The sequence below is a fragment of the Schistocerca americana genome, chromosome 2 (assembly GCF_021461395.2).
Source record: "Schistocerca americana isolate TAMUIC-IGC-003095 chromosome 2, iqSchAmer2.1, whole genome shotgun sequence".
Lineage (NCBI taxonomy): Eukaryota > Metazoa > Arthropoda > Insecta > Orthoptera > Acrididae > Schistocerca > Schistocerca americana.
The window spans coordinates 726665480-726685936 of record NC_060120.1 but is presented as its reverse complement, the minus strand read 5'-3'; the positions used below and the strand labels follow the sequence as shown (position 1 = coordinate 726685936).

The window sequence follows — 20457 nt, the reverse complement described above, 5'->3', positions numbered from 1 at the left end:
TAGGCTCAGAACCTGTAGATGAACAATACTAACTTAGAAGCAGTCATGAAATCAAACAATACACAAATATCCATAGGAACATTAGAAAATGTAAGTTATGGTTCTGTGGACACATTAAAAGAATGAACACACAGACTGACTCATCAAAACAAGTAGTTGATTTTATTTTAGTTTTTGACAATAGGAAAAAAGTCAAAATGGACACGATGAATTGGGTTGGCAAGATCAAAACTGATCTCAAACTGGCAAGAACTACTCGAGATAATGTCCAAAAATATGAAATCTACATGTACAAACTTCACAAATGAGAAGTTGACCAAGAGTAAATCCCAAAGGAGTTAGGAACAACATGATCTGACAAGAGAAAGGGATCCCACAGGAAGAAAATGAAAGAGATATGGGCACAAGGGAAGACAAATACCCACTTATAAGTACTTTGCACAAGTCTAATGGACTTATTTGCAAATAATAATAATAATAATAATAATAATAATAATAATAATAATAATAATAATAACAACAATAACAATAATAATAACAACAACAACAACCACCAACAACATCATCTCACTGTTGCACATACCATATGGCAGTGTATATGTTACATGAACGCTAGGTTTGTGTGCAAACAGGCTGTACATTGTCTCCCACCCAAACAGTGGCTTACAAGTGGGGCAAAGCTAAACTTGTTGCTAAATCATTATGCTAATGTACATGTTAACACTGCATTGTTACTCAACAAGTCGAAGTGTCTTTCTTCTTCCTTTCATTTTGGCTATCTGAAGGCTAATGAACAATGTGGTTCAGATTTGTTTTTTCTGGTCTTTGTCCTTGTTCAGTATATTCTTTTATTCTCATACTTTGCAAGCTTCTTCATTCTTCTGACAATTTTGTTTTTGTGTTAGGCCTAAATCTCTCATGGAAACCTATGACAGTATTGTTTATTTACTTGCTTGTATTAATTTGAAAGTCGTCCCATTTCTTACAGCTCTCTTTGTACCTCTTGGGTCCAATGTACATAAGTTCTCATGTTTACAAGAAACTAAATTATCTAATAATGTGTTAGTATCTCATGGTAGATTCTGAAGATGTGGCAGAACAACATGGTCTTTATTTTTCTGGTGGTGTAAGAGATCCTCTCTGTGAGTATACAGTTCTTGGTTCCTCATTTTCTATATTGACCGTCTTCTGTTCTTTGAGGTCTGAATATCCTCCTGGGAATCTTTCATTCCGTAAGTTCTAGGCTCTAAAGCAGTAACATGCTAAAGAGGTTCGGACTTTCTGCTGTATGTTCAAAGTGGAGGGGGGATTACTGCCTGGCACTACTGCAATTTTGCATTTACAGAAAAGATTCTCCATGGTTAATTGTAAGGTTGTGTTCTTAATTAATCTTACTTATTTGTTCTTCTTTTTGTGCCATACCCATTTCTATCCATTCACCTAAGTATGAAAATCTCTAGATCTCTAGATCTTCTGAATTTTTGCTTCTCCTAATGTCATGTAGATAGAAGATGAAATCATTGCCATCATCCTGTATCTAACGTTCTTTGTTGGCAGTCAACACAAAGGCATGAACAGGATTTTAACTGAGGTGTATAGTTTTAGTGCCATAATATATGTTCCACCTACTCTTTTTATCACTTCTCTGGGCACCAACTCCCTTTCTTAACTCAGGCTTAGGACCAGCAACAACATTACTGTATTACTCAATCCACCCAAGTGTACTACAGGTGGAGACCATAAATCTAAAATTTTGCTCAGACATTGCAAATTGTGTAATTGGCATGTGAAGCCAGGAATATCTCACAGCTGTATTAACTGCATTTTTTAAATTATGCTTGCCACTCTAGTCAGAAATGGACTTTCATCAGTGCAATCTCAGATGTTTTATAGCAATTTGTTGTTGTTAGTTGTAACCATTTATCTTCTGAAAATACAAAACTTGTGTAAGTTCATAAACTTAAAACTCAATATGTTTTTAGTTTTCAGAGAGAGAGAGAGAGAGAGAGAGAGAGAGAGAGAGAGAGAGAGAGAGAGAGAGAGAGAGAGAGAGAGAGAGAGAGAGAGAGAGAGAGGGGGGGGGGGGGGATTAATTCAGTTGTCTAAATTGTGCACAGTAGTTCTTAATCAGTCTTTACTTTTGTTGCAGATGATTGCTAGAAGTATGTCACCATCAAGATGCTGTGCCATCGTGGACAGCCATCCCATTTCTTAGCAACGGATTTAGTGTGACCAGGTCACTAGAAGAAGTTTAGGTTTGATTTATTAGATAGCAAAACTTGGCCAGCTACCAAAACTTGGTGATATTTTATCTGGTGATTCATCTCTCAAGACAGGTAAGTGTAACTATGAGAATTTTCTAACTTCATAATTGATGTAGATGTTTGATTTTTTTTCTGAGTTATTTTAGATGAACCATATAGAATAGATGGCAGTATTAACCTTACTGATGCTACAACTAAAGAATTTTATTACTGTAAATAAATTTGTTTGTACTTAGTTCTTATGCGTAGCTTATTTTTGATCCTTTCTATTTTCACTGAATGTGTGTTGACTCCCCGCAAAGTTTTGTATGATGATGACTTTTATCCAGTGCCCAAAAGATTAACAAATGAAAGTATACGTAACCTGTTTTAAAGGATGAAATTGGAAAACTGATGGGAAGAAATCAGTTAGGTAGTGGGGAAAGCTAATAATAATAATAATAATAATAATAATTTAATGTTGAAATATTTCACTCTAGCAATTGATGTAGAAAAAGAAACGTATTTACTTCAATTTACTACTGTGAATTCGACAGTCAGTGTTGTAAAATGAGACAATCTTCTTACAGATTTGCATCACATTAGTAGAGAATGGGCAAGCACAGTTTGTGGGAAGAGGACAACATTAAAGAGATGAAGACTGAGTAGAGGGTGAAGTTAGGGCAATATTTCTGTTGGTGTGAAGTGTTGAGATTCCCAAGTCTGATTGGAGTTGTTTCCCAAGTTCTTAGTTCCAGTGGTTCGTTCACTTGAATGAATGATTAGTACTGTATGATCAATTATAGACATGTTTCCTGTGCCTGGGATTATTATTTACAAAATGCAGTAGGATGTGGCTGTTAATAATGAAACCTGCATGGATAACAGCCAAATGTTTCTGTATCTGCCATAACCAGTTTCATATTTTAAACAATTATTAAAGCCACTGTGAATTTTATTATCTAAGGCACTGGTGAAAGATACTGTTTATTTACTAAGTCAGTGACAACAGACTGTATCTTTGCAGTTTGGTTCATAGAGTGGTTCATGTAGTTTGGTACTAATGTGTGTTGCTAAGTGGTCTAGGATGTGTAAGCTGTTTTGAACTGCTGGAAAGTTAGAAGTGTAAAAAATTTAAGCAGATTTGTTTTACTTTTAACTGGTATATGTACAAAATTATATCTGAATAAGCAGTTATGTATATATAACACTTACTTTTACGTAAGTAATTCTAAAAATACATTTAAGATTTTTTTTGCTCTTCTTTTGCAGGAATTATTTAGTAGAGGAACAATAAAGTTTACACACAGTCTGATCTCAACAAAATGCTTTTGTAACATTTTAAAGGCTACTGTGAGGAAAAAATACTCATTTCATAGAGAACAAAAATTCTCTATTCCCTTTTTTGTTTTCTATTTTGGAACAAAAAAGGGATAGAGAGGGAAGAAAAAAGAAAGTTAAAACTGCTTAACCTTAAAATAAAAACAATCCTTCCATCAACTGAGGGACACGCTTAATTCGTCGACTGGGCAAAAGTTTTGCTTTGGATAAAATTGAATGATTCTCTACTGCAGTGTTTGAGCTGGAATATTATCCTTTGAAAGAATAGAAACTATTTTGAAAAAGAGCCCTAATTATTTTCATATCTTGTCGTCATTAAGAGTAATTCATTGACAAGACTTGGTGTACCACAGATCACATACAGGCAGATAGAGGTGCTCATATTTTGGCTTTTTTTCTTAAGAACAAAAAAATCCAAAAGCCAGAGGTGGTATTTAAAACAAAAAGCACTAAAATATTACGGGGTACTTAAGGTAGATAAGGGAATGAAGCTCAGGAGCCTATAGAAATTCCGTAGAGAAAGGAATTCTGTGATAATTATTTTTTTATATTATTCAAGAAGATATTGAATGGAAGTATTAACAATGGCAGACTGGAATGATGTAACATGAAGATAATTTGGAGTAACAAGAAGTGTGTGTGAAGTAAAATTGAAAATTGGAAGAAAGAGCATTAGATACTTAAAGTTATTTAATTTAGTCACTTCTTGAAATATCTTGAATATAACAGAACTCAGTGGTATTTTATTTTACAACATTTTCATAAGCAGCATCATGATTGAAGCATACTCGTCAGACGTTTTGTGGATTCTCATCGTTGGATTTATTGTTGCATTTATCTTGGCATTTGGAATTGGAGCAAATGATGTGGCTAATTCTTTTGGTACGTCAGTGGGTTCAAAAGTTTTGACAGTTAGACAAGCATGTTACTTAGCTACAATATTCGAGACTGCAGGAGCTATATTAATTGGTAAGTTAAAACTTAAAAGTACCTGGAAGAATGATATACGGTATGGTTTTGTAATGATATACTCAATGTCAGTTCATAATTTTCAGGTTACAAAGTGTCAGACACCATGAGAAAAGGAATATTGGATGTTAACCTTTATGAGGGGCGGGAGAGAGAATTCATGCTTGGGTTCCTCTCATCCCTTGGTAAGAATACTTTCATTACCCAACAAAAAAGTAGTACATGATGATAATAATAACTGAGATTGTATTTTAGGTTGAATAGGAAGCAAACTGTTTTGTTATACTGATTTTTATTTATTTCTAACTAGTTTTTCACTTATCGGGCCATCTTTCTTGAAAATCCTCCAGTAAGCTGAAAACTAGTTATTGATAAACAATAATCAATCGAACAGTACAGATTAATAACAGTAAACTTTAAATTTTGAATGTTCTATTGAGAAGTGGCAGAAGAATCCACAAATGTTCAGATATTACTATGCATAGTACTCACATCATACTATTTAATGCACTGCAGGTTAAATTCACAGATTTTTAAAATAATTTTAAAATCTTAACATTCCCTCAGCTGGCAGTGCAGTGTGGCTCCTTGTTGCAACATTTCTGAAGCTGCCTATATCGGGAACTCATAGTATAGTTGGAGCCAGTGTTGGTTTCTCCCTAGTTGCACAGGGATTTGCTGGATTGCAATGGATGACACTAGTTACAATTGGTATGTATTATCTTTTTTGTAATATTTCATTATTGTGGTACAGAAGTGGTTCTGACTTGTTTATGGTTGTTGGTTGCCACAGTAGACAAATTATTTCAGTAGCAGACACCTGTAACCATCAGACAGACGGAATCATAAGTGATAAACAGAAGACACACTGAACAACTTGGCTTTCCTTTTCATTAATTTTCTGTGTAAGCATTTATATTTCTCACATCTAAAAGAATGTAATTCCAGCATTTACTTTGTTGCTTCATGGAGGACTTCATATGCTTACTGTAACTTTTTCCCCCCATTCTGGTACAGTTACCTCTCTACTTACCAGTATGCAGAAATAGAGAGAACAAGAATAAAGAAAGTGAAACTCTTCTGTCAGGTTACAGAAGGCTGTATCTAGCTGTCATGGTACTTAAATAGGTTTCATAATTCATTTGCACAGAAGCTACAGAAAGTATTAACTCTGTTTGGTGTGACTTACTGATTCCATATATTTAGTAGCTCATATTTTTTATATTTTCTGTTAATTTCATTCATCAAATTTCATCTTGCCCTGGAATGAGAAAACAAAGGTATCAGAGACATTTTATGGTGGCCGTTGGGTAACAGGAGTTAAATTTGAAATTATTTGATATTGTTGCAGTTGCCTCGTGGTTCATCTCACCAGTGCTTTCTGGAATGATGTCAACTGTCTTGTATTTGCTCATCCGGAAATTCATCTTACGGGCACCACAACCAATAAAACCAGGACTTAGAGCACTTCCTTTGTTTTATGGTGTCACAGTTTTAATAAATGTGTTTTCAATTGTGCACAATGGACCGAAATGTAAGTACAGTCAACTGTCTGCAGCAAGTGATGGCATTGAGGTATAGTATTTCAGTATTCTCACTATCTGTTTGCTTTCCTTTAGTGCTATACTTCGATTACATTCCATGGTGGGGAGCATTGATCCTCAGTGTGTCGATTGGCATCTTGGTCACCCTGGGTGTACATTTCTTTCTTGTACCTCACCTGAGGAATCAGATTCTGAGTAAGTGGCTCTAGTTTAACTTTGCTTACAGTTCCTGTTTCTGTTATTCACATATTCAACTCATGATGGATATCTTGTTGACAAAAGTCTCATTTAACTCACGAGGGTGAAGTTTACAATTTGATGTGCCTTCATGATTTTTCATAATAGAAATACCTGCTGCCACTCCATGTGTCAAGACATTGTCAGCATAATCCATACCGTCTGAACTGACAGTCATTAGATTATCACTGAGAAGTAGCAGCATTTCTTGTTTATATTTAGTTAATATCACACACATTGTTTTGGCATCCAGACAAAAAACCTCTAATGGATATTGACTGATCTTGTTGCTGTCACCAGCACAAATGTTGATTGGAAAAGAGCAGTTCTTCAAAGACTATCATCCATGCAAATGATGGGATCTTACCTTCCAAAAATGTGAGAATTGGCTCAGAAAGTCACTGAAGGGAGATAATTAATGAACATCAAATCCAAACTACAGCATAATACATATGCAAAGCAGTAGAAAGTTACTTTAAGTGACAGAAAAAAATAATAGGACCAGTTGCAGTCAAACCCTAACATTTTGGTTTCTTAGCTCGACATGTACTCGTTGCCACTTCCACAATGCCAACCAGCGTGGATTTCAAAAACATTAATCATGTGAAACCCAACTCACACTGTTTTCACATGACATACTGAAGCTTGCTCACATGATGCACTGAAGCTTGAATCAAGGCAACCAGATTGGTGCAGTGTTTCTTGATTTCTGAAAAGCATTTGACTCAATACCACCCCTGTGTTTATTGTTGAAAGTACATTCATATGGGGTATCAAGTGAAATATGTGACTCGACTGAAGGATGCAGCATGTTTCGTTGGATGGGGAGTCATTGTCAGATGTAGAAGTAACTCCGGTTGTGCCTCAGAGATGTGTGTTGGGACCCTTGTTGTTCATGTTTAATTAATGACCTTTAATACAAGGTTAGTAGTAAAATGAGGATTTTTTTATTTTTTATTTATTTTTTATTAATTAATTAATTAATTAATTATTATTTTTTTTTGCAGATGATGCAATTATTTATAATGAGATACTATCTGAGAGAAGTTGCATAAATATTCAGGCAGATCTTGATAAGCTTTCAAAGTGGTCCATAGATTGACAACTTTCTCTAAATGTTCAAAAATGTAAAATTTTGCACTTAGATTGCTTACAAATTACTCATGCAACTGGTTCTAGAATATTCTCAAGTGTGTGGGAACTGTACAAGATAGGACTAACTGGGGATATTGAACTTACACAGAGAATGCTAGCAGAAGTGGTCAGAGTTTTGTTTAGTTTATGAGAGAGTGTCACAGAGATACTGAAGGAACTGAACTTGCAGACTCTTGAAGACAAACTAACTATCCCGAGAAAATCTATTAACAAAGTTTCAAGGATAGGTTTTAAATGATTACTCCAGGGATATATCACAACCCTCTATGTATTGCCCACATAGGGATCATGAGGATAAGATTAGAATAATTACTGCACGCACAGAAGCAATCAAATGATCATTCTCCCCTTGAACAACAAGGGTTCCAACACACATCTCTGAGGCACAACCGTAGTTACTTCTACATCTGAATGGAACTGGAAGAAACCCTACTATCTGGTACAATGGGACATACCCTCTGCTTTGCACCTCATGGTGGTTTGCAGAGTGCAGATTTAGATACTTCCAGAGTGACTAAACTACATTTGTTCTCAAAAGTATGGCTACTATTTGATAACATATGCTATTAATCCCAGTTGTTACCAGGAAATTCAGAGATAACACATTGTGCATCTGGTGTCACTGTACGTGGCATTTGTGGTGAGCCTCTGAATATGGTCTCAGTGTGGTTGAAACAGGTTGTATTGTGAAATGTGCTTGTGGTAATGTGAAGAGTAGAATAATATAAAATAAATGGATTAAGAAAGATATAGGCATCAATTATTGTAGAGAGAAGCAACCTCATGGTTCCCCAGTAATTACTATTTCTCAGTTATAACTGTCAGCTTATACTAGGGTACTCGTAAAAAAAATGCTTAACTCTGTCTATAAGTAAAACACCTGCAGATGAAAAATTTAGTCATGGCCCAACAATATTTTATTGTGAAAACGTATTGTATACTTTTGTCTGTTTCTGCTATTTAGTTGTTTATGTTTTCTCGCTTGAATTGACTTATTAATTCATTCAAATTAAAGTAATTTTGTTTTCCATAAAAAAATATAACTTTAATTTACTAGGCACTGTATTTGCTTCAGTATTCTTGGTATTTAAAGCCAAAAAATCTGTTCATATGGTTCATAGAAAGATTAGTTTAAATGATAATCAGTTATTTATTTCTAAGGAGTTTTCAGTTTCATGGCTAACAGCTTTTATGAAATTCTTATAATTTTGTGCCAAAATATGGAACTTCAATCAAAAGATTAATAAAGCATGTGAGGTCAGTTCATCCTCTTTTTCTCTTAGGCTTTTCTCTTTTCTGTTGAGGATCAGCATTGTTGTACATCAGTTTTGACAGTGTTAGTGGAAAATCAATGGCTGAATGCTCTTCGTGACACCAACATGCCCTATCCCATCTGTCTGCGACTAGTATAGATCTAATGTTCAAGTGTGATAACATTTCTAAATGTTTCTGTATTTGTATCTCACATAGGACATAACCACCAACCCAGTATTTACCTAATAGATTGTGGGAAACTGCCTAAAATTACATTTAGGTTGGCTGATTCTCCAGCCCTCATTGTTAATTCTTGAGGTGGATTGAATCTGCAGCTGGCTTGCCCCTCTGTTTCTCGTAAGTGGGTGGGTTAGTGCTCTCAGCTGTCTGGGCGAGTGAAGCAAAATATACAAGGAAATTATTATTGTATATGTGTTGATGATGTATCACTGACAGTTCATGCAAAATGTATTTTGGTCACAAATGACTTTAAGATGTAAAAGTAAAATCATGTGACACTGAGAATGGAATCAAATTTACAGAGGCCTGTATTGCCTGCCACTACATTGTCAACTTGACACTGGTCATTTTGAAGGAATAAATATGTCACAGATTTTTTTCTGTATTATCTCAGTACAACAAGAAACATGGGTATGCAAACCCTGTTACTCATGTCTGTATGCCAACACAGTGAGAGATAAACATATGTAGAAAATGAGGCCAAGTATCTTTTAATAGGTGTATTGGTATCTTGTTTTGATCTAATTTATCTGTTTGCACATCAAACAGTTCTACACACGGATATGATGGTGTGTTAGGCTATAAATCTTTAATATTAGTGTTATTTCTGATGACAGTGGATGTTTGTTCAGATGTACGGATACCTGTTTTTTTACATTGAGTGCATTCTCTGATTTTTGAAGGCTTAGTAAATAATTGCAAAATTTTGGACCTGCAACAGTGCAAATTCAAACTCTTCCACTGATAAGTTGACAACTTACTCTCTGACCATTCTGGGAATAAGAGGAAAGCACTGATTGGCTCACTCTGAGGCTGGCCAGAAGATACATGCTGGACATGTCAGTGGGACATTGGGAATTTGCATGACAGCATGCTCAAAATTTAATGGATTAAATATTAATTTGTTTGTAGTGGAAAAAATTGTATTAATTTTTGTCTTTGTTGAGGTTTTTGTACTTGGCTTCAATGACTTTAATTATTGTGCTACTGCCATCAGTTAAGAAAAATTGAAAAGCCTTTTAATAAATAAATGATAGTAAATAAAGACCAAGAGCAGGCCACCAGGGATGCCTTACATGGTATTGTCTTGAACTAGATTCAGATTCACTCCTACCTGATAATATACTGATTTTACTTGTTCAATCTGGTGATGAAAATAGCTTTTATGATGGCTTTGTCTGTCTGGTTAGCAGATTTGCTACCTTGTTTATGTAATTGATATTCCACTAATATACACATTTTGTTTTCCTGGTTAAGCTTACAGCCTCTACCTTTTCTCTATTCAATTCCTTCTTCAAGGAAGGAACAATTTCATATGGTTATAATGTCAGCCTCATAATTTGAGAGATCATACGTGGAAAAAATGGCATTAATGATTGAACATAAATATTTGTTTTATCGTCTCTCTCTCTTTCTCTCTGCCTTCTTTAATTATATATAAGTACCGGTAGTGCACAAATTCAAATATTAAAACAGTACTGTAGTTGGTGAAAATGAAATACTCAATAACTGACCCTTTCAATTGTGCAAGCTTTCCCCTCGCTACTGTTTTAAACCTTTGTTCAAAAAGTAATTAAATGCCTTTCCTATGGAGGCTCATAAATCTCCACATTTTTTCAAAAGGTCACTTGAAATAATTATTTATGACTACATTGGACAGTATTTTTTCTTTGTGAAACAGTCCTTGATACAGTAATCAGATGAAACAATTGTTATCACCTTATATGATAAGTTTTGTTTCTGAGCCACTAATTGGACATATTATTTTAAGATCTGTTTACTTTTTCTTTATTTTATTAGTGACACATACCTTTCAGTTTGAATGCGTTCAAAGTCTGTAAGACAGACAGACAGAGAGAGAGAGAGAGAGAGAGAGAGAGAGAGAGAGAGAGAGAACTTAAACTGCTTGCAAATAGAGTCCAAAACTCGGAGCTTGTTTTATCAAGACAGAAGACTGTGTGGCCAAATAAAATTTGCACAGCTGCAATCAGCTGTAATGTATCCCTCTTGCCTTTTAAACCTTTGATTGAATGCCCTGTTTATTTTTTCGTTTTTCTTTAAGCTGTAATGTACATATGTAACTTTTACTACTGTATAGAGTACTTTTGTAAGTCTTTTTGTCTTTACTTTTCCTTTTGTTCTTCTTGCTGTAGGCCTTAAAGGCCCGATAAGGCAATAAATGATGATGATGATGATGATGATGATGATGATGATGATGACAGCTGCAATCAGTGAAATGGAAAGATGAAACTATGTAATGAGTGTGCTATGCTTCAGTGGTCCTGTTTCTGATATTGTATGCCATTTCATCATGAAAGACTTTCCTGATATGAAGTTATGGAACCTGCCTTCCACAGTCCTTCAAGAATCTCAAATGACAGCACTGCTGAGACACAAAACTGTGGATGAAGTTCATTGTTATAATAATAGAAGTGATTTTTTTACAATTATTTTCTCACACAACACCAAGACTGTGGTGGTAATAGCAACAGATTATTATGAGGCAAACATATAACACTTCATACATTCTTCAGTGCAGTGTTAAATGGGATTCAGTTTGTTTATTGTAGATCATGCAGAATGTATGTTTATTTTAGTCATTTTCATTTCATGAGTAATTTGTTTTATTACTTGGAGTGCTCTGTGCAGTACATAATTTGTGACAATAATGGTGTATGTTTTTGAATTACAGTAATAGTATTCAGTTTTCATGATAAGATCAGTCACATTAGAAACAATCTTTGGGGCTTCTACCCTTCAAGAAAGTAAGCAATGTTGTCATTTAGAGTGTGGAGGTGGTTGTTCTTTGTGAGCACCCTATTTCTGTTCATTTACCTGTGCTGTCTACAAAGCTACACATGAAATCATCTACTGAAGTAATTTATGCAAAACATTTATTATCTTTTCCAGTTACATTTAGGATGAAGACGATACACGAAACTGCACTTTGTTCTTTTTGCTTTATAGTAGTCAACATCACTATACTTATTTTCAGTTAAAGAACCAGTTTTCTAAAAAAAAAAAAAAAAAAAAGAGTTGATGGTTGTTTCACTCTGGTGTATGATAAGAATAAAAATGATTCAATAAACTATTGAAATGTCTAATCACAAGCAAGATAAATGGAGCACTCAAAGCATACATGATACTGGTGGAGGTGACTTGAGGCATTAGGAACAAATCAGAATTTTAATATACTGATTTCAAGACAAAACTGATGAAGTAGACAACATGGTCCTCAAGAATACACCATTTTGAAAATGGTAGTAACAAACACACAAAAGTCGCTCGTGTTAAATTTTGGAAGTGTCCTTTTGCAGTTCAACAAATTTTTTGCATTAATGTTTTACTAGTTAAACATGATTTTAATAAATTATTAAATATATTACTTTTTTTAGTGTTTAATTGCAAAACAATGAAAGACAATACCTGTCAAACTAAAATCAGTTCTGATTCATAATATTCAACAATTACTGTCGATGCATGGAGTTGTATAGTTCAAACTAGCCATAGTTAGCCTTCTGCAATGCTATTTCTTGTATGTCAAAAGTTTTCAATGTAGGCTGTAGACTGGATAGTACTGATTTTGTGCATATTGATTGTGCCCAGAAATTTCTGCTTTTGCTGACAATAGGCCTTCTGCTATATTACGTACTATATTGTCAATTACTAAGATAGTAAGCAGTTGAAACTTTCACATTATCGGTTCTGTTTATTCAATGTTTATTTAACACAGATTGCTAAAATTTGGTAATTTTCTTCAACTGGGTGAACTTGATAAATCTGTAAGTTCTTGAAAATGAAAATGAAAACTAGGAGGAGAGGTGTTGGGAGACAGACAAGGGAATCTTTATTGATTTCAAACAGCAATAAATCTCATTCATACTGGACCAGTCAGATTAGTGAGAGATGTTTAAAATCAGATATATCATAGTTCAGTCCAGCATTATCAGTTACAATAGGCGATTAGTTGCTCATAGTTTATTGTGAAAAGAGCTGTCTGCTAGATCTTTCACATTTTAAGCACACTTTATTTTTTATTTCAGTTTATAGTTTCTATACTAAATCATTCATATTTTAAACATATTTCTTTTGTTTTGGTTTATATTTACTGCTGCATATAATCTGTAGTGTTGATAAATAACTATACTTGTTTGACAACAATTGAGAATTCACTGATACTAGGCATTGTAACTTACGTTAACCATTAATTCACTTTAATTTTGCTGCTTGTAACTTAGTTACAGAAAAGCTAACATTTGAGTTATTCAGATTTTAATTTATATAAATTATTTTTGTTCTCTTAGTTGTGATGTTTATCGCTTGTATGTTGCAGAGCAGATGCGTATAGACAAAGGTCGTGGCGTGAGTTTTACATTTGGTGATTCGACAGGTAATTAAAATGTGATGGAACATTGACATTTGATGTCTTTTGCAAGAATTGATTTGACTGCTCTTATCAGTAATGCTGGCAGGGAAGTTGGCACAATGTGACTTGCAGTGTATAACAACCTGGAGAAATCTTTTGCTTGTTATTGCCACAATGATGAATTTGCATATGTGTGGAAATACTAATGCTTATCATGGTCTTACTAACTTTCTATTTGATACCACATTGTGAAATATACTGGGCGTGCACTTAAAAAAATTAATGCTTTGGTTTCTAGTCTGTATCAAGATCTTATCCATTGCTGCTAACAGATGTATTCACTATCCAGTGCTTGCAGGAGGCATAGCTTAATAGCTAATTGATCTCAGATACGCACATTTAAATAGTTTTCTTCTTTGTACTGCTAATCTTTGACAAACATATATGAAGCATGATACACTACTTTCTACACCAATGTTTCTCGAAAAATGGCAGAGGCTATTTACCAGTATTAACAAATAGAACAATTTGCTCAATTCCTATGGTGAACTGGCTAAGCGATCTACCAACATCTGCTGCCTTTTAGAAGTTAAAAGCTGGATGAAACTGTCATAATCCACTATAAAAATATTTGGAAACTAAAATCACACAAAATGGGTGGTTATAGAAGGTCCTGCCTTTCTTTAATGTACATAATTGTAGTAAAGAACGTACAGCTGAAATATACAGAGAACTTCAGCTGATATTTCTAAATGAGATAATAAAACTTAACACCAAAAATGTACACTGAAGTTAAATAAGTTATATGAAAGCATGAGATCATTTACATTTGATGTCCAAAACTAGAATAAGTGTGCTTTGTATATGGAGTTGGCGCACACACCTTCGGGATATGGTCGTTCCAACAGTGGGAACTAAACAGTGAACAGGGAAACCAAATATGTTTTAAATAGTAAGAGCTGTAAGAGCCTAGTGGAGACCCTCTGTCAGAAGTAACAACCTAATTACAGAATAAACGCTAGAAGCATTCGAAGAATATAACAACCGCAACGCAAATTCTGCAGTATAGGCAATAGTTTGTAGTGATGGAAGTAGTCAGGAATAGGGTTAAAAGTGGGACTGAAAGGTGGATGAAAACAGAAGAATAGAAAGAGCATTATCAGTGTTGACTTCTTGTGATATGATTTAGGTAAACCTTCCATTTTTAGATTACAGAAACTATTCCTGCAAGGAGAGACGTATGGTCTGCAATAGGAAAATAATGAGCCATGTGTCAGCTCTTTGGTGCAGAATATGTTTGGCAAGAAGATATTAATGTTGAGAGTATGGACTATTTGTTCCCAAATGTCATTATAGTGAGCTTTATTTTATTTATGCTAATACATAACATTAAAAGGAACTTGAAATTCAAGTTCTTAGTTCTTTTAAGTTGCCTAGTTCCATGATTGGAAGTTTTGCAGCAAGGAAACAGAAAAGGATGATAGTCACATTTTACTGGGAGGGCAGTATTGTTGGTTTGATCTGTTCACTTTGTTATTACAGAAATTATGCTGAAATACAAATTTTGTGTTATGATGATGGCTATAACGTCAAATAACGTAAATGGCCAGACATGAATTTGTAAAACAGGAGTATAAAATCTGTTGATGCTGAACATTTGAGGGAACAATCCAGTAGTGACTTCATACATGTTTCAGTAATAACATCATTTGTCAACAACGATGTTCTCAGTACTTCATCTTTCACTTGGAATAGATATTAATCAAATATATCCCTTGACATTCTGAATTTCCCTCTATCTGTCCATCTGTGTGTTACCTGTTTATATAATTTTTATATCCCCCTCTTGATTACCACTGCAATTTGTCCTTGCTATATCCATTTCTTCCTTACCATTTCTCTGCCTTTCTTTCATCATCAGTTTCATTTTTGCCCTATAGTTCCTTCAGAATTTAATTCTTATTTGCCCTACTGATTACTGACAACTCATTAATTCTGTGCAGTTTGAATTTCACCTGCTGAGTTACTGCCAATTAAGACTCCTCCCTCTGCAGAGCAAATCACTAGCTATTTTCATTATACTTTATCTAGGAGGATATTATAATGAAATGAGTGAGAATGATCCCATAAAAGTGATGAAGTGTGAACTATGGTCTGTGTTGGGATGGTAGAATTTTTGTGATAATGTGAGGCTCTCTTCAGCTATTAGTAACAGTGCAGTAGCACTTCCCCACTAAAGAGCATCTGTTAGTGAGATGTATGATGATGTCAGTGAGACTACAGTATCAGTAACTAACATGTATTGTGAATATATGGTAATCTTTTGAGACTCTTGCACTGATGTCGTGACTGCTTTTAGATTAGTGGAGAGAAGTGAGGCATAAAGCATCATTTACAAAGTTATTTGTGAGCTGGGGTTAACGTTTCTCTAGTAATCTATCATGTCGATATCAAACCCTCTCTTGCAGAGGAGAGCACAGTGATCTCAGTTATGTTAAAATCAAATTTTTACAGCATTCATCTAGGAAGCATTTGTGTTTACTGGAGCAGAAAGTCAATTATTGATGAGATTTTTCTCTGTTCTCACATTGTCATTTTGTCATGGGAGGGAATGTGTTGGATAGACATCTGTAATTGAAGGAGGTTCTGTTGATCAGATTGTACATTTTGCATCTTCCAAACTAGAATCTGCATCAGACAAAATTGGTGTCTTATGAGCTAGAAGATAAAATTTTAACAACGTATGTCACCTGCCACCTTAAAAATGCACATAAAGTGTAATTGTTTGAACTGCCTTCTGCTTCCAGTGTCTGTTTTTGTACCTGACTTTGCACTTGTTTTCCTGTGGATGGAGATCTAACTACTAGAGACAGTAATGGTTTATATAACTATCTAGGTTGGGCATAGGAAATGCTCCTAGGTACCTTCAACTCTTGATGTATGTTTTCATCTATGAAAAATTGGCAATCCTCACACTAGATTGCATGATATCTAAACAAATAGTGAATACTAATCGACTAAAATATTTTATTCTGTGATTGATACACATTGGGGTCACCCTTTCCCCATGGTTACTGCTCTCAACATCTTGAGGGTGGTGTGTCCAAATTTCTCACCCGTGAACTATCCCATCAAAGCTGGAATATGAGATCTGACTGAGATAGAGTGAACCAATGTTAAGCTTATGCAAACTGCCTAAACTGGTGCTGCGATGAAAATAGTTTTTTCCTTGCCATTAACTCTTTCTGTTCTTTACTTCTCCAGTGATTGTAGCACTTGGAAATGCATTTCATTATGAAGACTTTGTGAAATTAATCAAATTGTGCAGATCATTTGCAGACCACTTTCCACTGTTTAATTTAGTATAGCAGTTGCTTGACATGTTTTTTTGTCGTGGTCAGGTGTCTCCTTATGAGGTATTTAGACAGAGTTGTATTATTGTTCACCTTTGTTTCTCTGAAACACTGAAAGCTGTAAGGTTTTGTAGTGCCATTTTGGCTCCACAAATAGCTGTACGTGATTAAAGTAGCCAAATTGTGCTCCATTTTCCTGTGTAAATCTTCTACAGCTGTGACTGACAAGTGCTGCAGATGCCACACATCAATGTATTTCACACATTCACCACTCCAACTAATAGTGCACCATTTTAGGGTGTAGTATGTAGATTTATACCTTCCTTGTGATCCAGACAATGAAAAAAGAAAAGCTTATCCTCTGACAAGCTTTTAATTCTAACAATGTATGTCAGCTGCAATCTTAAGTCATTGTGACTCAATGATTGTTGAATCACCTTAAGAGTACGAAGAGTAAGAGGGGTCTCAGCACTAAGTAAGCCATCAGTTCAGGGTGTGCTTGTTGTCTGTGCTTGTAGACAGTGTTCTTCTGTAGGTAACTGTAACCTGCACAAAAAACTCTTTCATAGTACATATTTTTCCTTTCTGCTGACACCACATTTTCAGAAGTTGTCATCTTGCAATCAATAAAATGAGTAGTAGTACTAGGTGCTGCTCCTATAGGGTCTAGCTTAATTATTTGCTATGGGCATCTAACCAGATTTAGTCTTTGCCTATTTATTACAAGCAGACTGAACAAAGAAATTATTCAAGCCCAGGACACAGCATTTGGCATGGAGCAGGGTCCATAAGTTTATGTAGGTATGGCATACCCAGCCGAAGCCATTCATTGATGAGATGCCATTGTTGTTGTTATTGTTGTTGTTGTTGTCTTCTTCAGTCCTGAGACTGGTTTGATGCAGCTCTCCATTCTACTCTATCCTGTGCAAGCTTCTTGATCTCCCAGTACTTACTGCAACCCACATCCTTCAGAATCTGCGTAGTGTATTCATCTCTTGGTCTCTCTATACGAATTTTGCCCTCCACGCTGCCCTCCAATGCTAAATTTGCGATCCCTTGATGCCTCAGAACATGCCCTACCAACCGGTCCCTTCATCTTGTCAAGTTGTGCCACAAACTCCTCTTCTCCCCAATTCTATTGAATACCTCCTCATTAGTTATGTGATCTACCCATCTAATCTTCAGCATTCTTCTGTAGCACCACATTTCAAAAGCTTCTATTCTCTTCTTGTCCAAACTATTTATCGTCCATGTTTCACTTACATACATGGCTACACTCCATACAAATACTTTGAGAAACGACTTCCTGACACAAATCTATACTCGATGTTAACAAATTTCTCTTCTTCAGAAACGCTTTCCTTGCCATTGCCAGTCTACATTTTATATCCTCTCTACTTCGACCATCATCAGTTATTTTACTCCCCAAATAGCAAAACTCTTTTACTGCTTTATGTGTCTCATTTCCTAATCTAATTCCCTCAGCATCACCCGACTTAATTCGACTACATTCCATTATCCTCGTTTTGCTTTTGTTGATGTTCATCTTATATCCTCCTTTCAAGACACTGTCCATTCTGTTTAACTGCTATTCCAAGTCCTTTGCTGTTCATCTACTGTTCCAAATGGTCCCAGGCACATGGATGGGATGAATATAGGTAATTTAAGAAGATTCATTCAAGGTACAGTGTGGTGCCAGGGTGTTTGTCAGAAAACCTTTTAACACAGCTGTTGTTATCTTCGAAGATAGGAGTGTCCACAGAGCTATCATTATGAAGATTTAGAAGAAAGCGCAACAGTCATCAAGAATGTTGAAATAAAACCTACTGGTTTATGTTCACATTAACCTGAATGAGTGGATCAAAGCCCTGGTGCAAAGAACATCTCCAGAACATCACTGAAGCACCTTGGGCCTTGAGTACCCACTCCACAAATTGCAGGTAAAATCCTTCACTGTGCTGTTGATGCATTCAATGCCTGGCATCAATAGAAACAGAGGCAAAATCATGACTTGGCTGACCACAGTGTGCCTCCAGTCTACTATTGTCCATTTTGTGTTTTGTATGGCCCATTGAAGTGTTTCCCACAGCTAGTCAATCAAAATTAAGTCTTGGTAAGAAAAAGGATGAATTCATTCTCTATATGATAAGGTAATTATAAAATTCATAAAGGAAAACTGGAGTGTAATTTCCATATGTTAATGTTATAATCAAGTTAGTTTAATGAAGACAGTATTGTGCAGTAATGCATGACTGTGTCAGTAATTCATGTTGTGCTGTTGAATACTGAACAAAATGAAGAACACATGATAATACTGACACAACAATGTATACATTCCGCTTCACAGATGAAGGAAATGTGTTACAACTATTTCTTATATCCACCTTCGCCCAGTCAGAAATTAGGAATGTGAGTCCAGTGAGAAATTTTCGCTGTGCAAGGTCTGTGTGCAGTTCATTGCATTGGCTTTGTTTTTTTCCACTTTATTTCTTACACACTAACTGTGTTTTTAAAAAATCAATTCTCGTGCATCGTTCAGGCATTTCTGCATTGTTGACCTTTTCTTCTGTAACAAGTAGGTGAAAGAAACTTAAGCAAATAGAAGTTAAAATGTATTTCATTCATACATCTGTCAGTTTCTGTAATGCCCTTCTTCCCTCTCCCTCAAACTTCATTCACAGATGTTGGGAGGAAGGAAAAGTTGCATTTATGTAGTCTAATGTTTCTGATTTAATCTCTAGTCATTACATGTGTGGGAGAACAAGTAGTATCTTCTTCAAAGATGGGTTTACAAATTTTTAAGACCACTCCTTCATTTTCTTCACTATACATTTCTTGCAGTGCAACCTATCGGTTTACTTGCTCCTGTAATGTTTCACTACTAACCAGTTTAACTTATAACAAATCACTCAATTGAACCTAATATATATCACAATAAGAAAAGCAATACTTGAGAATGGATCATGCAAGCATTTTGTAAAGTATTTATTTTGTAGATCAGCTCAGCATCACTAGCATCCTCCTAATGAATGAGTTTTGCATTTACTTAATTCTAAATAAAAAGGGTTGTTTATTTTTAAATTTCTTCTTGTAGTTGTGCCAAAGAACTGAAATTATATTTCTGATTCTATTGTATATTGTTGAAGAAAATACTAATACTCTCATTTTACAACATTGCTTGTTGGAAGTAGTAGTGCTCCAACTTACATAGCTGAACATGTTAAACTGTTGAATTGAAGAGATGCTCACCAGTGAAAAGTTGTGTTGCTTTAGTGGCAAGGTGTTAAATGGTCATTATTAAATTAATTGCGTTGTTCATTCCATTAACTCATTGAGGGGAGATCCTAACAGAAGCAAAACATGTCAGAAATATGGAACACAGCATCAAATTTTTAAAGATAATTGGATATACTAATACTTGTCACAAAATATGTGTATGTTTTGCTGAGTTGTTGTTGTTGTTGTTGTTGTTGTTGTTGTTTTTAGTCTGTTGGGAGCTATTGTTAGTAGCTACATATGCCTTAGACATACTGTGATGTGCATGGCTGTGTCCGAATCACATTGCTTAAAAGAAACGAAAAAGTAAGTAAAAACTGCCTGAGGAGGAACTGTGCTGCATGATAGTTTCATCTGTTACTTCACTTCCTTTGTATTTGATTTTGCTACACTAAAAAGGCAAAATGTATTTTCCAACATCGAAATAAAATCACAATTCATCATGTATCTCATTCAGTTGTAAGTTCTATTTCTGCCTT

General features: G+C 35.1%; 1 protein-coding gene across 3 annotated transcripts in view; it reads left to right on the top strand.

Annotated features, from left to right (window-relative positions):
• The window catches only part of LOC124594586 (sodium-dependent phosphate transporter 2), a 333885-nt gene that overhangs the window by 286880 nt on the left and 26548 nt on the right, over window positions 1-20457 (top strand). For 2 of the 3 annotated variants that reach the window (XM_047132957.1, XM_047132959.1), the window contains exons 3-9: window positions 2150-2336; window positions 3516-4553; window positions 4640-4738; window positions 5121-5264; window positions 5905-6087; window positions 6173-6292; window positions 13317-13373. In XM_047132957.1, the coding sequence (XP_046988913.1) occupies window positions 4358-4553; window positions 4640-4738; window positions 5121-5264; window positions 5905-6087; window positions 6173-6292; window positions 13317-13373 (799 nt within the window). In that variant the 5' untranslated portion in view covers window positions 2150-2336; window positions 3516-4357. The remainder of the gene's footprint in view (window positions 1-2149; window positions 2337-3515; window positions 4554-4639; window positions 4739-5120; window positions 5265-5904; window positions 6088-6172; window positions 6293-13316; window positions 13374-20457) is intronic. The other variant, XM_047132958.1, reaches the window with a different exon arrangement.